Source organism: Tachypleus tridentatus, unplaced genomic scaffold (genome assembly GCF_004210375.1).
Source record: "Tachypleus tridentatus isolate NWPU-2018 unplaced genomic scaffold, ASM421037v1 Hic_cluster_2, whole genome shotgun sequence".
Classification (NCBI taxonomy): Eukaryota; Metazoa; Arthropoda; class Merostomata; order Xiphosura; family Limulidae; genus Tachypleus; species Tachypleus tridentatus.
In genome coordinates, this window is record NW_027467782.1 from 52,323,980 (window position 1) to 52,349,487 (window position 25,508).

The window sequence follows — 25,508 nt, forward strand, 5'->3', positions numbered from 1 at the left end:
TTTTGTGTAAGTAAATAACATTATAACAAGTTTAACAAAATCATCTTAGTTAATACAAACAAATTCTGAGAACTTTATAAAATATGGAAGGTTTCTGTTTGAAGTTAAGCACAAAGCTACTTACAATGGGCTATCTGTTCTCTGCCTGTCATGTGTCAGAACCTGCTTTCTAGCACTGTAAATCCACAGATATACCCAAAAGATTCCGTATCAGTTTAGGTGCAGTATGAGATTGTTCATCAGTATTGGTTCAGAGACTTGTAACTTATGGTGTAATGCTATGGACACACTGTAACCTTGAAAATTAACCATAAGAGATTTGGAATAACAAACCACAATGAAGAAATATTAAAACATGTGTATAAATAAATGTGGCAGTGTTAACAGGTTTCTTACAATTCATCAATACTTTCAGAAAAACAATGTCTATTATTTATAGTAAATTCAAAATTTCTACCCAGTATACAAAAATATTCAAAGTAATTTTTAGATAATTTGTTACTACTAAAATAACGTGAGTACAAAGGTAAGTGAGAACAGCCCAACATTTAGCATACTATATTTCTGGGAACCAAACGTAACTTTCATTCACAAGAGATTGTGGTTCATTTTGTATGGTTGACACTTCAACGACTTAGTATCTTAATGGTGGAAAAGTCGAAGTTTCGTGTGGATCATTGTGATGCCGTATTCATTACAGGCTCGGATGACAGCTTCATCATTTGTAGAACCACTTGGACTGGCTACATACCTGACTCCACACTGAAACAGAGAAATTAGCTCTATAAATACAGTTCCAATGGATGGAACAATTCTAGAATGCAGTATTCTAAATCATATCACATACACTAACATATTCAACTTTAATATAAAGAAACTTATCAGGTTTCCTCAGTGATATGGACTGTTTCTGTTTACAGTATCAGATATAATGTCACGTACGATTTGTCGTCCTAGTACCCCTCCTTTAAGAAACTTATCAGGTTTCCTCAGTGATATGGACTGTTTCTGTTTACAGTATCAGATATAAGGTCACGTACGATTTGTCGTCCTAGTACCCCTCCTTTAAGAAACTTATCAGGTTTCCTCAGTGATATGGACTGTTTCTGTTTACAGTATCAGATATAATGTCACGTACGATTTGTCGTCCTAGTACCCCTCCTTTAAGTTCCAACAAATTATTACAAGTCAAAGAATCCCTCACTTTCTTTAAAACGTTCCCGAACAAAGATGTTTCAATGTTCTTAACAATTTTACTGTTGTATTATGCATGGAGAACTCTCCACAGTGTAATTATTTCCTCTCACTTAATGTTTTTATTTTTCCATAATTCTGATAGACAATATAAAAAGCAGTATGTCATTCTCTAAGTTTAAATTAGTTGAACAACAGGCAATGTTATTATGTCCTAAATTTTATTTTTACACAAGTTTGAACGTTAATCATACAAACTGACCAGGTTTGAACTGATAGAGTACAGGAAAAGCAGCTAGTCAACATCACCTACCGCTAACTGTTGGGCTAATTTAATCAACTAGTGGGATTTGATTGTCACTCATATAATGCACTTACAGCTACAAAGTATAAACCATGGACCCCTAGATTCAGTTCAACTGTACTATGGGAAAACGATTCAAACTTAACCACTTGTGTGAAAAGTACACATGTTGAAGCTGCTTAACCAACATTAGAGCTAAGAGTGAAGTTGTAAATGTTATTGTCAGTATATGTAAACCTAGTGACAAACCTAACTTGTATGGTAGCCCAAAGTGATCATAAATAGAAATTGTAAGTGTAGGAAAGTCTGTAGTTTTTATTTAAGAACAGGTCTCACAAGAGAACAACTGTTGGTAGTAAAATGTTAGAAACACTCAAATATTTTAAATCCTACAAATGGTTTAATGAAAGATTGAAGGGAAAGCAGCTGAATGCTGCAATAATTGATTGACTCACCTGCCAAGCACGATCTATGTTGTCCCGGAAAGGAAAGAAAGCGTCAGAACTCAAGGCCACTTCTGACAACTGACCAATCCACTCATCTCTTTCTGCCTGAAAAAAGTTTCATTCCAAAGATTTTTCTAACCTGTTTAATCTTGTGGTATTTATTAGAATAATGGTACATACAGCTACTTGATTAGTCATTCTGAAGAACAACTGTTCTCTAAATACATTAATATATAATTGAAACAACAAATGACATTAATGGCCAGAAAACCAGTATTACGGAAGAACATATTTAAGGGTAGACAAGGTTTATGTTACTGCTTGTCTCACTCATGATGGTTGTTGTTATATAACCTGTCTTACAGCAGAACTTAACAGTTTAGAAAAACAAAAATTACAAAAATTTCATGTGGCACTTTCCAACACATTAAAACTTCCCATTTTGTACAGACATGAAACATGAAATAAAACAAAGAAATCTTCCCTCTAACTAGAACAAGCCAATTTTAGAGTAAAAACTTACTTGGGTTAAAAGTGTGGGTGGATTTTCCAACGAACTCTGCCAAATATCTTCTGGCATATCCTAAAAGAAAATGTTTTCACTTTATAAAAAGTTAAACCTCACAGGAATAAATGGTGTGGCTTCTAATCAGACCAAATCATCTTCTTAAAGCAAAATTGAAAATCGACATTGATAAGAAGTGTAGTTAATGACAATACATATATTTTAAGTTCTTACATATAAAGATAAAAATGCATTATTTCATCAGTTGGATATCCTTGTTGTTAATTATACTCTTAGGTACAATTCCACCAATATCTCACAAGGTTCAGCTAGCTAAGAAAATTTAGATTAGTCTCAAATAATATTGTGCTAACAAAGCAGAATAGTTTATGTTAAAGGTACAACAACAGAGAGAGAGAGAGAGAGAGAGAGAGTGTACCTCACATACACATGACAACTAGATGTTGATTATAAATTCTGTCAAAGATTTAAGTTTCATTGTATAATGTAACATTATTGTACCACATACAAGGCAAACTTTCCACAGTCTTACTTGAAACAGTCTTATAACCAATCAAAAACTAACAGACAGTGTAACTTTACAGAGATGCGACATCCAAGACAGATCACTACAGTGCTTTACAGATTTAAGCATAGAGTCAGCAGTACATTACCAAGAAGACAGCTAAAAACTAATGTTTCTCAACAAAATAACATTTAAATGAATTGTACAATAAATGTCTAAATATTGTTTCTATAATGAAACTAACAACATTAAATATATTCAAAGAAAATTTATTAAAGAAGTGTTGACAAAGTTTTGAAAGGGTTGTCTAAAATGTTTAAACTCATAATAAGTCATTTAATTACTTTAAAAAAGATGTGTTGAAATCAAATCCAAAGGATAATAATCGTGTAACACAATAGATTTAAGGTGTTTCATAAACGTTTAATCTGTGGACATAACTCAGACGTGTAAAATGCATGAACTACATATGTTGAAAACAAAGCATCAGAATGAAGTCTGATACCAAACAACATTCTACAAAAGAATAATGCATATTAGAAGCTCCTTGTAAAACATCAGAACATAAAAACTACTTACCTTCCCAACAGTTCCATTGACAAATACATCAATTATGTTAGAAATATCGGCACGTTTCACACCACTTTTAAAAACCATCCTCAGAACTTTAGGGTGCTGACGTAGCCACCTACATGATTAAACATATTTATAGACACTTCAAAATCAGTATACTTGACTTAACTGGTACAATAAATCAAAATTATTGGTTATTATTAAGCCTAACAAACATCTCATCTTTTAATGTCCTTTCATTGAACAGAAACTCTGAAACGATTATTTTAACCAAAGTGATGGCTTTACTATTTAAATCTTTTAAGTCAACATTTAATTACTTGATTGTGACATTTGTTAAATATAATACATTCATATTTACCAAATATACTACTCAGTAAGTAACATTAATCTATAACACATTAACCTGACAGTACATTAATCATTGATTTAATGTTATTTTTATTAAAACATGTTATATACACACAGAAATTAATTTCAACTAACAGAATGCCAGTAAACAAGTAAGAACTTGAGTTTAACATGTAGTTTGAATAGAAACAATCACCAATTGGTTGTTTTTTCACCAGCTAGCCGAGTGCAATGAATCCTAGACTGTTGTCCTGCTCCAATACCAATTACCTGAAAACAGCAATCAAGAAATGGTTACAAACAAAGGTGAAGTCCACCAAGATTTGTTTAATGTCATTACTTAACAAAAAGTGAACGTTTAACACATTAAATCTTTAATCATATGCACATTACTTAAAACTTTTGTAATTATTTTAAATATTTTAAAACATTCTTTGTGAAAATTTCAACAAGTGAAAAATACAATAAGTATCAGGTTCTTGTATGGGATTGGTGGGTTGGGTCAAACAAAAACTTTATAAAGTTTGTAACATCTAAACTTTGACAAACACGTAATTTATTCAGTTTCTGAAAAACGACTAGACACTGCAGCACTGGTTATGATCCTAGTTTGGAGTGAACACTGACAGCTCATATACTTGGGCAACTAAGAGGTATGACACCCGGCCTATTATCCAGAGGTCCCCATCTGTTTCCACAAGTTTTATCATTAGTCAAATAATTTGAAACTAACTTTCTTTAAACAGATAAGCAGATTGTAACAGTAACGTTTGTCCGAAAGTGACAAAAGCAGGTAAGGAACTATTTTAGCTCAAGGATTTAATTCAGATACAAACAAAGATAATTATATTTATAACAATTAGGTATTTTCTCTTCTACTGAACAATAAAGAAAATATATTTTTTCATACCTGCCCATCCTTAGCAAAACAAACAGAATTAGATTGGGTGTATTTCACAGCTATGGTGGCTACCATTAAGTCACGAAGACCTGATTCTGGAAGCTGAAAGATCAGTTCTAAGTTACAAATGTGTAATAAACTTAAAACGATCCACAAGATAAAATTTGAATTAGATCAAACATTACTTCTGCCATTTACCAAACCCTTGATCATAATAAAGTCAAGTGTAATAAACAGTATATAAGAAAAAAGTCTAACACTATTTTTCCGTTACTTTCAGTTTCAACACACACCTGCAAGTTTAGTATGAAATTTCCCGTTTTATCCTTTTAAAACAAGTTTATTAACAGACAAGTCAACTCATTTGAAGATAAACTTAAAGTGGAAAGAATTTAAACTGTATTATGAATTACCCATAACACTACATGTGTGGTAACAAAATCTACAATAAAAAAAATTGAAATATTTGGGAGTAATTTGTATTTATTTTACAATTAACAAAACTTTCTCATACATCAAGACAGTCTTTACACTAGATGTCACCACAGGCAATATCCTAATATCACTTGAAAACTTACATCTTTGTTGGTGGAGACAATATTAGAAAATAGTTCCTTGTTGATAACAGCATCATTTCGTTTTTGCTCCATGTATAAACCAAAGAGAACACGAAGCTCTCTTGGCGATGGCTTGTAATTAATATCCATCTAGAAAAGAAAAATTAATTAATTAAAAATTGTGTAAGGTAATTAACTTTCATAACTTAAATGTACCTGAATAAATCTTAATTACTTTTGAACAGTTGAAAGGACAACAATTCATGAGAAAAACCACAAGAAATTCAATTTTAATCCAGTTTTAATTTTACATCTACTGACTGACTACATACACTGTCAAATTTAATAAATTATTACCCAACATGCTTCACTTAATAGCTTCACATTAAAACAAGAATTATACATTGTACCTTTAGAATACAATAAATATACATTGTACCTTTAGAATACAATAAATATACATTGTACCTTTAGAATACAATACCTTTAGAATACAATAAATATACATTGTACCTTTAGAATACAATATTTTCCACCTTTTTTTTTCTTCAGAATTTCTAAAGCAGCTTTGTCATAGTCTGGAGCAATTATTCCATCTGAAACCTTTAATAATTTAACATATTATTTTTGTGTTAAAGTGTCTGCACTTTTCATTTTTCTTAGACCATTTTAGTGAGAACATAAATTTGTTAAAGAATATTAAATGGTGTATAATAAAACATTATCTTATAATTAAAATAAAACATAACAATGTTATAATAATAATAGTGTCATAATAATAATAATGTTATAATATTTGTATAAAAGGTTCTTTCATGTAACACTGGGAGTTTCAAAATAGAAACTTTTCTTCATTGTGAAGCATTCAGAAACGAATTTAGTTTATTTCATTGTTGGTGTTGCATGAAAGTTGTAATGACACTACAAAACAATACATGAAACCAAGTATCATCCATTACTGATGCATTTTCATATTTATAATCTGTTTACAAATGGTCATTTTTTTCAGCTAGAAGTATAAATATTACATTTCAATCTGTTTTTTATTTTAACAGTGATTTAATTTAAGCTTATTAAAACTGTTAACTTACAAAATTTAATTTTGTGAAGTTCTGTTATACAACTATATGTTTCTCCTAAAACAAAAACACCAAAAGCTGGTAAAAGATTTATTTTCCAATTAAAATTTTTTATAACATTCACAATACCTCTCGAGATATGATTTTAGCTGTTACAACATCACATGTAGCTGACAGAGCTATGAAATCTCCAAAAGATGACATTCTGTCTGCTCCTGTAAAAAATAACTTTGAAACGTTTATATTAAGACAAGGTATTGTCACAAATTATAATCCTTTAAAATACATTGTAAAGCTACCAGTTTTTCAGTATCAAGACAAGGTATTGTCACAAATTATAATTCTTTAAAATACATTGTAAAGCTAGTAGTTTTTAAGTATTAAGACAAGTTATTGTCACAAATTATAATCCTTTAAAATACATTGTAAAGCTAGTAGTTTTTAAGTATTAAGACAAGTTATAGTCACAAATTATAATCCTTTAAAATACATTGTAAAGCTAGTAGTTTTTAAGTATTAAGACAAGTTATTGTCACAAATTATAATCCTTTAAAATACATTGTAAAGCTGGTAGTTTTTAAGTATTAAGACAAGGTATTGTCACAAATTATAATTCTTTAAAATACATTGTAAAGCGAGTAGTTTTTAAGTTCTCAGTTAAACGTTTTTTTACACAGATCAAACAAAAGGTGCACAAGGAAGAAGGTAAGAAGATAGAACAAGTCTGAACAAAGTCAAAACAAGATAGGGCAAGTCTGAACAAAGTCAAAACAAGATAGGGCAAGTCTGAACAAAGTCAAAACAAGATAGGGCAAGTCAGAACAAAGACAGAACAAGATAGGGCAAGTCAGAACAAAGACAGAACAAGATAGGGCATGTCAGAACAAGACAGGGCAAGTCAGAACAAAGACAGAACAAGATAGGGCATGTCAGAACAAAGACAGAACAAGATAGGGCATGTCAGAACAAGACAGGGCAAGTCTGAACAAGTCAGAACAAAGACAGGGCAAGTCTGAACAAGTCTGAACAAAGACAGGGCAAGACTGAACAAGTCAGAACAAAGACAGGGCAAGTCTGAACAAAGACAGGGCAAGTCTGAACAAAGACAGGGCAAGTCTGAACAAAGACAGGGCAAGTCTGAACAAAGACAGGGCAAGTCTGAACAAAGACAGGGCAAGTCTGAACAAAGACAGGGCAAGTCTGAACAAGACAGGGCAAGTCTGAACAAGACAGGGCAAGTCTGAACAAGACAGGGCAAGTCAGAGTCTATCCTATATTTGCAATTTTTCTTCTCCATTTTAACATTTTTACTTTCAAGAACATTAGCTTTCATCCATGTTTATTGGTGCATGCAACTTGAATGTGTGTAACTTTGCAACTAGCCAGATATGATGGTACACTAGTTTCATACAAATAAATTTAGGATGGGCAAACTTTAAGAGTGTCTCTGTTGTTTATTATAAAAGGCGATACCTTACCTCTTGCTCGAGCATAGGCTGTTGCCAGTGGTGTCAAATCATCAAAGAGGTCATCTACCATACACAGTTTAGCTTGCTCTGGAGAGAGAGGAACACCGACAGCAGCACCTATAAAAGTTTGAGTTTTCAAAATATGTATCAAACTCTTCCGAGTTACACAAAATATTTCAAGAGAAAAAATGGAATAAAACTAACCACACAAATGATTACAATAGCATATCAATAAACTTTCTCTTATCATTATATTTGATCAGAATATAAACACTTGTGGGGAAAAATGACGCTCAACACAAAAGATTTTACCAAATTTTGCTCACCCGGTAGACTCACCTGCCAGGCACCCATCATTACTCACCTGCTGGGCTCACATGTTTGAAAGAAGCAGCAGCTGGGAGACTCAGACCTTCTTCTAGTTCTTGCACAAGCTGCCAGGCATTAAGTGCATCACAAAGGTTGATGAATCCAGGAGACCCATTCAAAACTAGAAATCAAACAAACACCAATTTCCTTTTAATATAGATGATGTTGATCATTACAATACCAGTGTGTAAATGTAAATATTTGGTATTATTATTATTATTTTATAACAACATGAAGCCATTTTTCATTTTTTCTTAGACCATCTCAGTAAGAACACAAATTTGTTAAAGAATATTAAACAACAGTGTACAAGTTATGATCTGTAAACTTAACACGAAGTATAGTGTGTCCAATATTATATAAAATCTTCTCATACCAGTAACTGGCAGTTTTTCACTGTAGGTGAATATCTGTGCAGGAGTTTGATGCGGTTAATGCCATATCTCAAGGGTAACTGGGAACGTCCTTGACTAAACTCTCGACGGAAATAATCAGAAATGGCCATGTCATATTGGGCTGTGTGGTTGAATGCCTGAAAATGATTAATTATATGCTGTTATACATTTCCAAACTGTCACTGTTAGCTGGTGACTATACACTGAAATCCTTGTCCACGTTTAATCGAAGAGTGGCGATTTGCAAGAGTAAATGGTATCTGTAACTGACTGGTTCAGCTTACTAAAAACTAAAAAGGTTTACGGTGACAAGAACTGTGTTCACAAGCTTATCCTAAAAGAGCTTTACAGCAACCAAAGAAATGTATTCGTAAACTTACTCAAGAAGAGTTTAACAGTGACACAAGAAACACGTTCACAGGCTTACCCTAATAGAGGTCCACAGCAACAAATGAAAAGTGTTCACAAGCTATACTTCTCTTGCAAGTATTACATCTTCCAAAGTTGCATGGGGACATCTACTGGGTTAGTTACCTTGTTTTTCAGTGCTTTTGGGAGAAGTGGGGGATTCCAGGACAAGGAAACATTCCAGACTGTGATGAATGACAACACTACAGTTTCTGCTGTTTTAGACATTCATGACAAAATTAAAGCTTTCATTAAAGAGGGAACTCTTAAAGTTGGTAAAAATATTTCTTGGAAGAATGTCACTTCAAGAAGTTCAGCTGATCAATCCAGGAACAATAAACTGTGTCAGGTCAATAGCAAAAGTTACTTGGAAAAGTACTTAAAAACAAAGAATGAAACTCTGAAGGACCTCACAATGGTCAAGTACTTGGAAACAAACAAAGGATGAACCTCTGGAGGACTTCAATAGTCAAGTACTTGAAAACAAACAAAAGGAACCCCTGGAGGACTTCACCATGGTGAAGCACTTGGAAACAAACAGAGGTTGAACCCCTGGAGGACTTCACCATGGTGAAGCACTTGGAAACAAACAGAGGTTGAACCTCTGGAGGACTTCACCATGGTGAAGCACTTGGAAACAAACAGAGTTTGAACCTCTGGAGGACTTCACCATGGTGAAGCACTTGGAAACAAACAGAGGATGAACCTCTGGAGGACTTCACCATGGTCAAGTACTTGGAAACAAACAGAGGATGAACCTCTGGAGGACTTCACCATGGTCAAGTACTTGGAAACAAACAGAGGTTGAACCCCTGGAGGACTTCACCATGGTCAAGTACTTGGAAACAAACAGAGGTTGAACCTCTGGAGGACTTCACCATGGTGAAGCACTTGGAAACAAACAAAGGAGGAACCCCTGGAGGACTTCACCATGGTGAAGCACTTGGAAACAAACAGAGGTTGAACCTCTGGAGGACTTCACCATGGTCAAGTACTTGGAAACAAACAGAGGTTGAACCCCTAGAAGACTTCACCATGGTGAAGCACTTGGAAACAAACAGAGGTTGAACCTCTGGAGGACTTCACCATGGTGAAGCACTTGGAAACAAACAGAGGTTGAACCTCCTGGAGGACTTCACCATGGTGAAGCACTTGGAAACAAACAGAGGTTGAACCTCTTGAGGACTTCACCATGGTGAAGCACTTGGAAACAAACAGAGGTTGAACCCCTGGAGGACTTCACCATGGTGAAGCACTTGGAAACAAACAGAGGTTGAACCCCTGGAGGACTTAACCATGGTCAAGTACTTGGAAACAAACAGAGGTTGAACCTCTGAAGGACTTAACCATGGTCAAGTACTTGGAAACAAACAGAGGATGAACCTCTGGAGGACTTCACCATGGTCAAGTACTTGGAAACAAACAGAGGATGAACCTCTGGAGGACTTCACCATGGTCAAGTACTTGGAAACAAACAGAGGATGAACCTCTGGAGGACTTCACCATGGTCAAGTACTTGGAAACAAACAGAGGATGAACCTCTGGAGGACTTCACCATGGTCAAGTACTTGGAAACAAACAGAGGATGAACCTCTGGAGGACTTCACCATGGTCAAGTAAAACAGAGGATGAACCTCTGGAGGACTTCATCATGGTATAGAGCCTACAGTTTTTCTAACTGGCATCAAATGGATTCCTTCTTGTTCAAGGATCCAGACCAATGGGAACAGAAGAGGGTGTGGCCCTTGTGAAGAATAGATGGCTTTTCATCAGGATAAGATTAACTATTTGTAAATCTTTCACAGGTTGGGTTGAAGAAAGCATGAAAAGTATTGGAATTTCTTATTTCATAAGTCAATCTAAACTTCATTTTCAATTACTATAGTATTGTGTATTTGTCTACTATTTTTATGTTAACAGGTTAAAACATTTTTTTAATGCAAATAAGATACCTTAAATGTAGTTTTACAACTTCTCCAATATGTTTGGATATAGGCTGGAACTATTCCTTTAATTTTAAAGCTTACTGCAGTAACTTCCAGCCAAGTTTGTTCATCTTAAGTACACTTCTAAAGGTGCTACCATCTACCAACTTCAAATGAAGTTATAACATCCTCTGTATTTCTTACAAAATGTACTTAACTGGTCTGTAAGTTTAGTAGATTAAATGACAATTTGCACAATCAATATTCCAAAATAAAAAACTAAACATTTTTTAGATTTTAAAATTTTTCCCACAAGGCAACAAAAATGGCTACCTGAGTTTCTAAGTTTTAATTCATGATGTCAGAGAAACATGTAGGTTTAATGTCACTAGCAAACAGACATTTTTAAGACCCCCTTGTACACTAAAACTTTTCTTAAGCCTACTAAAAGAAAAAAACAACAACAAAAATCTAAGATATAACTTTAAACTCTACCCTTGGTTTTAATTCTAGGATACTTATCTGACACTTTAGTATTTTTCCTAAATACAAAACTTGGGTAACTTGGGAAGATTTGCTGAACGTTTCATTCAGTACTGATAAACAGAACCTACCTTAACGGCTAGCTGTTGCCTGGTCATCAGTGCTGTCAGGTGATCAGCTAATAACAATTCTTTTGTCAATCTGTGGATTAACAGTTCTATTAGTATGAAGCCCAGTAAAGAATGAAATTGTAAAGAAAGTATTAGAAACTCTGGAATTAATTATGTTACAATTCTAACTGGTACCACATAGGATATCACACTTCATCAGATAAAATATAAACAATATACTTCAGACCAAATTATGTTACAATTGTAACTGGTATTATATAGTGCACCACACTTATCAAATTAGCCACATCTTGGATTATTATTGATACACAATTGTCAGTATTCTCCAACATTTTATATTTTGTTATACAACTAAATAACTCCAACTTTGACTTACAGCCTGTAATCTTCAGGGTCACAAAGAACTGTAACTCTTTCGTGGTTCTTGGCAGCCGAATCAGAGTAACCCCGCCTAAAAGAAAACAACTAAGTAACACCCAGCTAACAAACTATTAATATTTGTGGAAAGGTATCAGTTATGTAACAACCCTTAGGAAGGTAACAACTACATAACACCATGCAACTAATTTTTATTTTTTATTTTTAAGCTTCTAGAGTAGGAGTATTTAATAATGTTTTACTGAAGGAACTCGGGACACAAAATACTGTTTCTTGTAAAGATAACCCATAGAGAACACTTAAGAAGTGTTAGTTTGTTAAACATGAAGAAAGACATAAATTATTAAAAATATGTCTGACATCACTACCAATATCAATATCTTCCACAGCTTCTGCAACTGTTACATCTGGTTGAGAGATGGTCTTGACAAATGGGTAGAGGTTACAAACTACAACACTAGAAAAAGACAAACCTTAGTTTTATGTTCCCAGCGAGAAATTCACATATGAAAAAACTGTTTATTATGATCTTATCTAATTATCTTCTAGCAATCATCTGAACTAATAACATTTTCACAAAAACAAGTTATAATTAAAATATTTTACACACGGTACCATCAGAGCACAAGGTTTCGAGGCAGCTTACCTAACATATTTATAGTTCTGACGATCCATGTCACCTTTATCGTCATCTGTTCTCCTGGCTAGAATACCTGCCAGAAACATTCCTCTCAATACATGCAAACTGAATAAGTATTGTCTTTAGTTGTTGTAGACTTACTCAAGTGTCATATTAATCTGTCTTCATGATAAATGTTACTAGAAAGTTTAACACTTTGTTTTATTAGTTGGATCTAGTGAGATATGATGGTTTCTAAGTGTTCATAACTTTATTAAATCATTTTATTAGTGAATCAAAACAATCTAACTTTAGCTGAATTACGCTTTCAAACTGTAGCTAGTGAATATGAAGCACGAATATTGACGGCATGGACTAATTAATGAAATAGAGCACGAATACTGATGGCATGGACTAATTAATGAAATAAGGCACAAATATTGATGGCATGGACTAATTAATGAAATAGAGCACGAATACTGATGGCATGGACTAATTAATGAAATAAAGCACGAATATTGATGACGTGGACTAATTAATGAAATAAAGCACGAATATTGATGACATGGACTAATTAATGAAATAAAGCACAAATATTGATGGCATGGACTAATGAAATAAAGCACGAATACTGATGACATGGACTAATTAATGAAATAAAGCACGAATATTGTTGGCATGGACTAATTAATGAAATACAGCACGAATATTGATGGCATGGACTAATTAATGAAATAAAGCACAAATATTGATGGCATGGACTATTTAATGAAATAAAACAAATATTGATGGCATGGACTAATTAATGAAATAAAAGCACGAATATTGATGGCATGGACTAATTAATGAAATAGAGGACGAATATTGAAGGCATGGACTAATTAATGAAATAGAGCACGAATACTGATGGCATGGACTAATTAATGAAATAAGGCACGAATATTGATGGCATGGACTAATTAATGAAATAAGGCACAAATATTGATGGCATGGACTAATTAATGAAATAAGGCACAAATATTGATGGCATGGACTAATTAATGAAATAGAGCACGAATATTGATGGCATGGACTAATTAATGAAATAAAGCACGAATATTGATGACGTGGACTAATTAATGAAATAAAGCACAAATATTGATGACATGGACTAATTAATGAAATAAAGCACGAATATTGATGACATGGACTAATTAATGAAATAAAGCACAAATATTGATGGCATGGACTAATGAAATAAAGCACGAATACTGATGACATGGACTAATTAATGAAATAAAGCACGAATATTGATGGCATGGACTAATTAATGAAATACAGCACGAATATTGATGGCATGGACTAATTAATGAAATAAAGCACAAATATTGTTGGCATGGACTATTTAATGAAATAAAGCACGAATATTGATGGCATGGACTAATTAATGAAATAAAGCACGAATATTGACAGCATGGACTAATTAATGAAATAGAGCACGAATATTGACGGCATGGACTAATTAATGAAATAGAGCACGAATACTGATGGCATGGACTAATTAATGAAATAAGGCACGAATATTGATGGCATGGACTAATTAATAAAATAAGGCACAAATATTGATGGCATGGACTAATTAATGAAATAGAGCACGAATACTGATGGCATGGACTAATTAATGAAATAGAGCACGAATACTGATGGCATGGACTAATTAATGAAATAGAGCACGAATACTGATGGCATGGACTAATTAATGAAATAAAGCACGAATATTGATGGCATGGACTAATTAATGAAATAAAGCACGAATATTGATGACGTGGACTAATTAATGAAATAAAGCACGAATATTGATGACATGGACTAATTAATGAAATAAAGCACGAATATTGATGACATGGACTAATTAATGAAATAAAGCACAAATATTGATGGCATGGACTAATGAAATAAAGCACGAATATTGATGGCATGAACTAATTAATGAAATAAAGCACAAATATTGATGGCATGGACTAATTAATGAAATAAAGCACGAATATTGATGGCATGAACTAATTAATGAAATACAGCACGAATAGTGATGGCATGGACTAATTAATGAAATAAAGCAGGAATATTGATGGCATGGACTAATTAATGAAATAAAGCACAAATATTGATGGCATGGACTAATTAATGAAATAAAGCAGGAATATTGATGGCATGAACTAATTAATGAAAGCATCTGAATAAAATGTAACTTAATGAAACAATTCTCGTGTTTTGAAGTTTCTAACTAGTCTAACATAATAAAAACTATAACAATTTAATTATGTAAAAATTGTCCAAATTCTTAAGGAAAAGCATCTTTCTTCTAAAGTGTACCATAATAATAATTAAATTTGAGACTTTAAACCTTCTACAATTTAAAACCAAAGAACTTTACTTTCAAGGCAAACTTGTTTTTAAGGTAAACATTTTAAAATTATCATCTCTAAACATCCTAAAAGGCATAATGAAATTTTATATTTTTCATACCACCATGAACAGCAGGATGAAGTGTTTTGACTCGACCTCCAAGCATCTCAGGAGCTCCCGTCATTTCAGAAACATCCCTGAAACAAAGATGATCCATTAGTGATGCGGTCCGAGGTTCATCAGGTTTTAATTAACACAGCCCTGTTAGACTCATTACAACTACAGTCGACCAAACTTGGTTAAATAACTGCTTTGTGTTTACTAAGGTCATAAAATTCATATACCTTTGGCCCTAATTGATCACTGAAATGCTTCCAGAAGCAGATATAGATGCAAAAATTTTTTTACCTGTGAAATTCAGGCCTAAATAAAACGGTAGCACCAAATGAACCTCAAGCCTTCAAACTTTTTCAACACCAGAAGATGTTCAAAGAAAATGGTGCACCCGGGAGCCTTTAGTCTCACTAAGTGTGAGCCCGGGAGCCTTTCATCTCACTGAGTGTGAACCCGGGAGCCTTTCGTCTCACTAAGTGTGAACCCGGGAGCCTTTCCTCTCATTAAATGTACACCTGGGAGCCTTTCATCTCATTAAATGTACACCTGGGAACCTTTCATATCATTAAATGTACACCTGGGAACCTTTCATTTCATTAAATGTACACCTGGGAACCTTTCATATCATTAAATGTACACCTGGGAACCTTTCATTTCATTAAATGTACACCTGGGAGCCTTTCATCTCATTAAATGGTTACATTTGATTATCATCATTAGTCTTGAACAGTTGGAAATTACCAAGAATATTAATAATCAGAAACACTAACTTCAACTTGTTCATTAATCTGAATTAACCAGCACTAATAAAACATAATGGTAATATTTGGATTACTGGAATAGTCAAAACAGAATATGGTAGAAATGAGAAACACTAATTATTATCAGCTTAGTATTTTTGATGTTCTCTTCTGTACAACATGTTGCCCCTTATCATCATATCTTCTCTATCATGTGTAGAGTGAAGTCATCATAACATGTAATCTTCTTCACTCAATCACGTGTAGAGTGTAGTCATCATAACATGTAATCTTCTCCACTCAATCACGTGTAGAGTGTAGTCATCATAACATGTAATCTTCTCCACTCAATCACGCAGAGTGTAGTCATCATAACATGTAATCTTCTCCACTCAATCACGTGTAGAGTGTAGTCATCATAACATGTAATCTTCTCCACTCAATCACGTGTAGAGTGTAGTCATCATAACATGTAATCTTCTCCACTCAATCACGTGTAGAGTGTAGTCATCATAACATGTAATCTTCTCCACTCAATCACGTGTAGAGTGTAGTCATCATAACATGTAATCTTCTCCACTCAATCACGTGTAGAGTGTAGTCATCATAACATGTAATCTTCTCCACTCAATCACGTGTAGAGTGTAGTCATCATAACATGTAATCTTCTCCACTCAATCACGTGTAGAGTGTAGTCATCATAACATGTAATCTTCTCCACTCAATCACGCGGTAGAGTGTAGTCATCATAACATGTAATCTTCTCCACTCAATCACGTGTAGAGTGTAGTCATCATAACATGTAATCTTCTCCACTCAATCACGTGTAGAGTGTAGTCATCATAACATGTAATCTTCTCCACTCAATCACGTGTAGAGTGTAGTCATCATAACATGTAATCTTCTCCACTCAATCACGTGTAGAGTGTAGTCATCATAACATGTAATCTTCTCCACTCAATCACGTGTAGAGTGTAGTCATCATAACATGTAATCTTCTCCACTCAATCACGTGTAGAGTGTAGTCATCATAACATGTAATCTTCTCCACTCAATCACGTGTAGAGTGTAGTCATCATAACATGTAATCTTCTCCACTCAATCACGTGTAGAGTGTAGTCATCATAACATGTAATCTTCTCCACTCAATCACGTAGAGTCTAGTCATCATAACATGTAATCTTCTCCACTCAATCACGCGTAGAGTGTAGTCATCATAACATGTAATCTTCTCCACTCAATCGCGTGTAGAGTGTAGTCATCATAACATGTAATCTTCTCCACTCAATCACGTAGAGTGTAGTCATCATAACATGTAATCTTCTCCACTCAATCACGTGTAGAGTGTAGTCATCATAACATGTAATCTTCTCCACTCAATCACGTGTAGAGTGTAGTCATCATAACATGTAATCTTCTCCACTCAATCACGTGTAGAGTGTAGTCATCATAACATGTAATCTTCTCCACTCAATCACGTGTAGAGTGTAGTCATCATAACATGTAATCTTCTCCACTCAATCACGTGTAGAGTGTAGTCATCATAACATGTAATCTTCTCCACTCAATCACGTAGTAGAGTGTAGTCATCATAACATGTAATCTTCTCCACTCAATCACGTAGAGTGTAGTCATCATAACATGTAATCTTCTCCACTCAATCACGTGTAGAGTGTAGTCATCATAACATGTAATCTTCTCCACTCAATCACGTAGAGTGTAGTCATCATAACATGTAATCTTCTCCACTCAATCACGTGTAGAGTGTAGTCATCATAACATGTAATCTTCTCCACTCAATCACGTGTAGAGTGTAGTCATCATAACATGTAATCTTCTCCACTCAATCACGTGTAGAGTGTAGTCATCATAACATGTAATCTTCTCCACTCAATCACGCGTAGAGTGTAGTCATCATAACATGTAATCTTCTCCACTCAATCACGTGTAGAGTGTAGTCATCATAACATGTAATCTTCTCCACTCAATCACGTGTAGAGTGTAGTCATCATAACATGTAATCTTCTCCACTCAATCACGTTAGAGTGTAGTCATCATAACATGTAATCTTCTCCACTCAATCACGTGTAGAGTGTAGTCATCATAACATGTAATCTTCTCCACTCAATCACGTGTAGAGTGTAGTCATCATAACATGTAATCTTCTCCACTCAATCACGTAGAGTGTAGTCATCATAACATGTAATCTTCTCCACTCAATCACGTAGAGTGTAGTCATCATAACATGTAATCTTCTCCACTCAATCACGTGTAGAGTGTAGTCATCATAACATGTAATCTTCTCCACTCAATCACGTGTAGAGTGTAGTCATCATAACATGTAATCTTCTCCACTCAATCGCGTGTAGAGTGTAGTCATCATAACATGTAATCTTCTCCACTCAATCACGTGTAGAGTGTAGTCATCATAACATGTAATCTTCTCCACTCAATCACGTGTAGAGTGTAGTCATCATAACATGTAATCTTCTCCACTCAATCCGCGTGTAGAGTGTAGTCATCATAACATGTAATCTTCTCCACTCAATCACGCGTGTAGAGTGTAGTCATCATAACATGTAATCTTCTCCACTCAATCACGTAGAGTGTAGTCATCATAACATGTAATCTTCTCCACTCAATCACGTGTAGAGTGTAGTCATCATAACATGTAATCTTCTCCACTCAATCCGTAGAGTGTAGTCATCATAACATGTAATCTTCTCCACTCAATCACGTGTAGAGTGTAGTCATCATAACATGTAATCTTCTCCACTCAATCGCGTGTAGAGTGGAGTCATCATAACATGTAATCTTCTCCACTCAATCCGCGTAGAGTGGAGTCATCATAACATGTAATCTTCTCCACTCAATCACGTTGGCGCGTAGTCATCATAACATGTAATCTTCTCCACTCAATCACGCGTAGTGTAGTCATCATAACATGTAATCTTCTCCACTCAATCACGCGTAGAGTGTAGTCATCATAACATGTAATCTCCACTCAATCACGTGTAGAGTGTAGTCATCATAACATGTAATCTTCTCCACTCAATCACGTGTAGAGTGGAGTCATCATAACATGTAATCTTCTCCACTCAATCACGTGTAGAGTGGAGTCATCATAACATGTAATCTTCTCCACTCAATCACGTAGAGTGTAGTCATCATAACATGTAATCTTCTCCACTCAATCACGTGTTAGAGTGTAGTCATCATAACATGTAATCTTCTCCACTCAATCACGTGTAGAGTGGAGTCATCATAACATGTTATCTTCTCCACTCAATCACGTGTAGAGTGGAGTCATCATAACATGTTATCTTCTCCACTCAATCACGTGTAGAGTGGAGTCATCATAACATGTTATCTTCTCCACTCAATCACGTGTAGAGTGTAGTCATCATAACATGTAATCTTCTCCACTCAATCACGTGTAGAGTGGAGTCATCATAACATGTAATCTTCTCCACTCAATCACGTGTAGAGTGTAGTCATCATAACATGTAATCTTCTCCACTCAATCACGTGTAGAGTGTAGTCATCATAACATGTAATCTTCTCCACTCAATCACGTGTAGAGTGTAGTCATCATAACATGTTATCTTCTCCACTCTATCACGTGTAGTCATCATAACATGCTATCTTCAACACTCTATCACGTGTAGTCATCATAACATGCTATCTTCAACACTCTATCACGTGTAGTCATCATAACATGCTATCTTCTCCACTCTATCACGTGTAGTCATCATAACATGTTATCTTCTCCACTCTATCACGTGTAGTCATCATAACATGTTATCTTCTCCACTCTATCACGTGTAGTCATCATAACATGTTATCTTCTCCACTCTATCACGTGTAGTCATCATAACATGTAATCTTCTCCACTCTATCACGTTGGTAGTCATCATAACATGTAATCTTCTCCACTCTATCGCGTTGTGAGGGTGGGTCATCATAACATGTTATCTTCTCCACTCTATCCCGTGTAGTCATCATAATATGTTATTTTCTCCACTCTATCACGTATTACACCTCTCACCATAACGTTACCTTCTCTACTCTATCACGTGTTACACCTCTCATCATAACGTTACCTTCTCTAGTCTATCACGTGTTAAACCTCTCACCATAACGTTACCTTCTCTACTCTATCATGTGTAACACCTCTGACCATAACATGTTATCTTCTCTATCACATGTTACACCTCTCACCATAACATTACCTTCTCTACTCTATCACGTTGTTGCATCTTCTCACCATAATCGCTATTTTCTCTGCTCTATCTGCGTGTAACACTGCTCACCATGGCGTTGCGGCTTCTGCTCTATCTGGTTGTGAACACCTTCTCTCGCCATAATCGTTATTTTCTACTCTATCATCGCGTTTGCGCACTCTCACCATAATTGCATTCTCTACTACTCATCGTTGTTGCACCTCTCGCCATAACGTTGCGGCCTCTCTACTCTATCACGTTGTTATACATCTCACCATAACGTTGCGGCTTCTCTATGCTCACGTTGTTGCGCCTCTAACCATGGCGTTGCGGCTATTTCTACTCTATCATGGTTGTGACGCACTCTCACTATAATATTGCGGCTATCTACTCTATCATAACGCCTCTCACCATGGCGTTATCTTTATATCAATCGTTGTTTGCGCCTCTCGCCATAGCGCATTTTCTTTCTATATCTATGTGTGTGTTTGCGCCTCTCGTCATAGCGTTGCGGCTATATATCTATCACGTTGTAACACATCTCTCACCATAACGTTGCATTTTCTACTCTATCGCGTGTTTGCGCCTCTCGCCATAATCGTTGCGGCTTCTCTGCTCTATCGTTTGCGCGCTTCTCACCATAATCGTTGCGGCTTTCTGCTCTGTCGTGTAACACCTCTGACTATAACATGTTATCTTTGATCTATCACGTTGTTGCGCCTCTGACTATAATGGCGTTTTCTTCTACTCTGCTCATCATGTAACACCTCTCTGCCATAACATGTTGTCTTCTCTGCCATCGCGTTGTTACGCCTCTCGTCATGGCGTTGCGCATTCTCTACTCTATCGCGTAACACCTCTCGCCATAATCGTTGCGGCTTTCTCTGCTCTATCACGTTGCACGCCTCTCACCATAATCGCATTCTCTGCTACTCATCGCGTTGTTGCGACTGCTCGCCTTATAATCTGCGGCTTTCTGCTCTATCGTGTGTTTGCGCCTCTCGTCATGGCGTTGCGCGATTATTCTTGCTCATCGCGTATGACACCTCTCACCTTATGGCGTTATTTCTACTCTACTCATCACGTTGTTGCGCTATCTCTTCACCATGGCGTTGCGGCTATGCTGCTCATCGTTGTTATCAGCTTCTCACTATAACGTTGCGTCTTTGCTCTGTCATGTGTGGTGCCTCTGACCATAACATGTTATCTTGTTCTATCATCGCGTTGCGCACCTCTTGACTAATGGCGTGCTTGCTATCTATCTACTCTATCATGTGTGACACCTCTCACCATAACATTACGGCTTCTCTACTCTGTCGTGTGTAACACCTCTCGCCATAACGTGTTTATTTCTATCAATGTTAGTTGTTGCGCACTCTCGCCATGGCGTTGCGGCTTCTACTCTGTCATGGTGACACCTCTCGCCATAACATGTTATCTTCTACTGCTCTGATCGCGTTAACGCCTCTGACCATAACGTTGTCTCATTCTACTCTATCATCGTTGTTACACCTCTCGCCATAACGGTTGCGGCTATTCTTCTACTCTATCACGTTGTAACACCTTCTCGCCATGGTCGCATATTTCTCTCATCATGTTACACCTCTCACCATAATATGTTATTTCTACTACTCTATCACGTGTTGACACGCTCTCATCATAACATGTTATCTTCTCTACTCTATCACATGTAACATCTCTCACCATAACATCTTACCTTCTCTACTCAATCACTTGCAGCACCTCTCATCATAACATGTTATCTTCTCTACTCTATCACATGTAACACCTCTCACCATAACATCTTACCTTCTCTACTCTATCACATGTAACACCTCTCATCATAATGTTATCTTCTCCACTCTATTACATGTAACACCTCTGACCATAATGTTCTTCTCTACTCTATCACGTGTAACACCTCTCACCATAATATGTTATCTTCTCTACTCTATCACATGTAGCACCTCTCATTATAAGGGGATCTTCTCAAAATCAGCCAGTGATTCAATCTGGAACACTGAAGTCATATATTACACTTATATGATATACTATGCAGGAAATAGGATCATAAATTTGTCCAAGTACCAGAACAGTATGTTTAATTCCAATAAAATATGACAGTTATTACAGGAAATTACAAAAACAATTACTTTACTATATACATTCTACTTCTTAACACTGTTATTTGTATAAGCAAAAACAAACATATAGCAAACACTGTGTAATAACATAAATGCATACTTAACAGGAAGACCAGATTCTTGTATAGCTTTACCAGTTCCACCAGATGCCACTAGTTGAAGGCCAATATCATGGAGTTTCTTACTCAGTTCTGCAATCCCCGTTTTATCATAAACACTCAGAATAGCTGTGTGGGTAATGACTTAGCATTAGCTGAATTCCACAAGTTTGATAAATTACATCTTTGATAGAACTATAAGATTAGTACATCAAACAATAAGAAGCAGGTTTTACAAAGTTTACCTTATACAAGATGACTTCTATATTTAACATATACACGTTTTGAAATTTCTGTATTTTCAGTGTGTTTAATTTTAATACAGTCTCTATAAAGTAAATATCTAGATTTTTATCTGTCTGTGCCCAGAAACTGGTTCTCTAATTTGTTATTTATCTCATTCTCTTGCAGGAAATGAAACTAATGGCATTCTAGAACAGAGGCTTTCTTTCCTTACACTTAAATCAATGTACAAAGGTCAAGTGTACAGTTACTGATCTGTAGGAAAACTGGTCTACAGTTGTAAATAGAACTGTTTTTAACCTTTGTTATGCAGACTTGAGAGATTATTTTAACATTTCATGATTTCACTCTCTAGATTCTGCTTATGTTTAACATTCAGGTGTAATGTGGTTGCTATATAACAACACTTCTTTCTTTCACTCAGGAGTTTTTGATTCTTGTGTTTAAAGCTTGTTTTACTTTAATGTTGCAAGATTGGTTTTATTTTGTTTAAGTTTCTTTATTAAACACACACACACACACACTGCAGTGTGATATTCTCCTAACTTTCAGCCAGCAGGAGCCAAGTGACTGCTCTACAGAAAATCCCACATCACTATTGTTATTACGCAATTATTACTAAACTTGAGACTATTAAGTACTAGGTTTAATTTTTGGTAACTTTCTGATCCAGTTGCCGACTTTCATTTATCTGAATGACGAACACTAAAATATTAAAGATCAAATTACATTTCCAACCCACTATTACTATCAGAAGGTAGTGCAGCATACCTATGAGACACATAGTGAACAAAACTGAACTGTCATACTTCGAGAAATGAGTAAAATCCTTTCCTTTATGGTTCACAGTGCAGAAGAAACGAGAAATTTTAAACGAAAAATATACACACAAATTGCAACATTTAAAACCAGTGAAATAGCATTTGTGTTATAAATATGGATGTCCAAAGGCAAACCCCATTTTTTAAACATAATAACAAAGTTTGTGTGCTTAACCTTATTTATAAATAACATTCTTCTTACAAATCAGCAACAGTTTGTCACAGACTAGATAGCACGAAAGGGCAAACGGAATTCGGGAATCATGCTGTATATTTATGGCTTTTTCTGTTGTTGTCATTTTCCTAAATTGAATTAGAGAAAAGTTCGAGTCGATTTAATTTCAAATATTAGGTGCGTTTTAAAGGTGCGCATTGTTGTTTTTTATGCAATAAAACTTAGTACAATTAAAAGTACTACAATTATAAATAATTAACAAAAGTCACAACATACCCAGCTCACCAGTGAATGCCATTTTTCAAATACAGAAATTCACCACTACGATCCTAGAAAACTTCATGCGAGATTAAATCACATGCCTCTTAAGACTTTGACAAAAGCCCGGGAAATTCTAGCGAAAGGTGGCAGCACAAGTTATGTTTATATATATATATATATATATATAACCAACAATAACTAAATGATATTATAGACTAACTCATTAAAAAGTGTTATTCTTTACTGGAAACATAAGAATTCAAAGCTTTACCTCCAAAAAATGATATGGCATTAGTTGGATTTTTCTCCTTGTTATTGATTGAGAAATAGCTCATAATTACAAAAAAAAAAAGCTTGAGTCAATCTTTAAAGAAAAATGATTTATATGTGAAAAATAAAGGTTGTCCACATTTTAAGAAGACTACAATAGTAGGGAATTTTAAATACTGTAAGTTGTGTTTTATTGAGTTATGTTGTTTCTCAGGTGTCAAGATAACGTTTTGATATATATTACGTCATTCATTACTACATTCCGGCTAGTTTTTAGGTTTAACTGCATTTATTAATCCCGTCTTTTTTAACTGATCATGTGTATAAAGACTGTAAGTGGCCTTCATAGTGAATTAATTGTGTATAAACACGACTTATAGTATGCTAAGTTTGTCTATTCGTTGCACTTAGTTTCATTGTAGTATCAATATTGTTTTCAAGCGTTTTTCCGTTGGATAGGTTCTTTTGAATTATGTGTTAAAAATGCGAAATCCAATCCAATTAATTTGTTTCTTCCTTAATCTTTCATACAGCCTATTTTCACTTGTAGCTACAGGTCGAAGTGCATCAACATTGTTTTAAATATACTTACTAAAACAATTTTCTCAATAATCGTTTGAATAACTGAATACACGCGATAAATTTCACTTCTAGGACTGAATTATGAACAACATTTCTGACACTTAACTCATAAACTCACCGAACATCACAGTAACTGCTTACTTGTATTTATAAATAAAATATTATTGTCTTTCGATACTAGACAAAATTTCCTGATAATTAAAATTAAATAATTGGTTGAAGAGATCACCAAGTTTTTTAAAAAATATTTTTGTTCAAAGTTTCTTTGTTTTTCTCTTAGCAAAGGCACACTGTGCTATTTGCTGAGTCTACCGAGGGGAATCGAACTCCTGATTTTAGAGTTGTTAATCCGTAGACTTACCTCTGTTTCAGCGTAAGACATTTATTTAAAGAAGGATGACGTTTCAAGATAGCGCGCTTTGTCAGATTATGCAGTTTTACAACAAAGGTTTGATAATTACACCCTTATTATTAGTAGCTTCCGCTGGCAAACAACTGAATTGAAAATATTGCGTTCAACAATATTTTTTGCAATTTATTGCACGATTTTGTTATTAATCTAATCTGGTATTATCATTTACATAAATATTAAATTTTGTCTTACTTTTTTGTATAATTCTGCCATCCGACTCAGTAGCTAAATAGCAATCAGTGTCGTGATATGTTATTTCAGATGTTAAGTTCATCAAAGCTACTCTGTGAAAGCCGTTGATTGGGCTTTCAATAGTTACTATACATTAATAGGGAAGATTATACAACGTTTCGCGTATGCTGGTGTTACATTTTGTGTAGTCAGAGGATCGATGATAGTGAAGTAAAACTAATTTTTATGTGTTTTC

The 25,508-nt window shown here is 34.8% G+C and overlaps 1 protein-coding gene across 1 annotated transcript; it reads right to left on the reverse strand.

Annotated features, from left to right (window-relative positions):
* Positions 1-414: 414 nt before the first annotated feature.
* LOC143242507 (bifunctional purine biosynthesis protein ATIC-like) lies at positions 415-23,971 on the reverse strand. The gene is given in 21 exon segments (XM_076485938.1): positions 415-762; positions 1,954-2,049; positions 2,468-2,527; positions 3,555-3,663; positions 4,096-4,169; positions 4,810-4,902; positions 5,379-5,507; positions 5,871-5,960; positions 6,566-6,651; positions 7,915-8,022; positions 8,270-8,395; positions 8,651-8,707; positions 8,710-8,806; positions 11,617-11,686; positions 11,993-12,047; positions 12,050-12,067; positions 12,363-12,451; positions 12,641-12,707; positions 15,119-15,195; positions 22,320-22,446; positions 23,833-23,971. Coding segments are annotated over 21 exon segments (1,770 nt in total). The 5' UTR covers positions 23,855-23,971; the 3' UTR covers positions 415-642.
* Between the last annotated feature and the right edge of the window lie 1,537 nt (positions 23,972-25,508).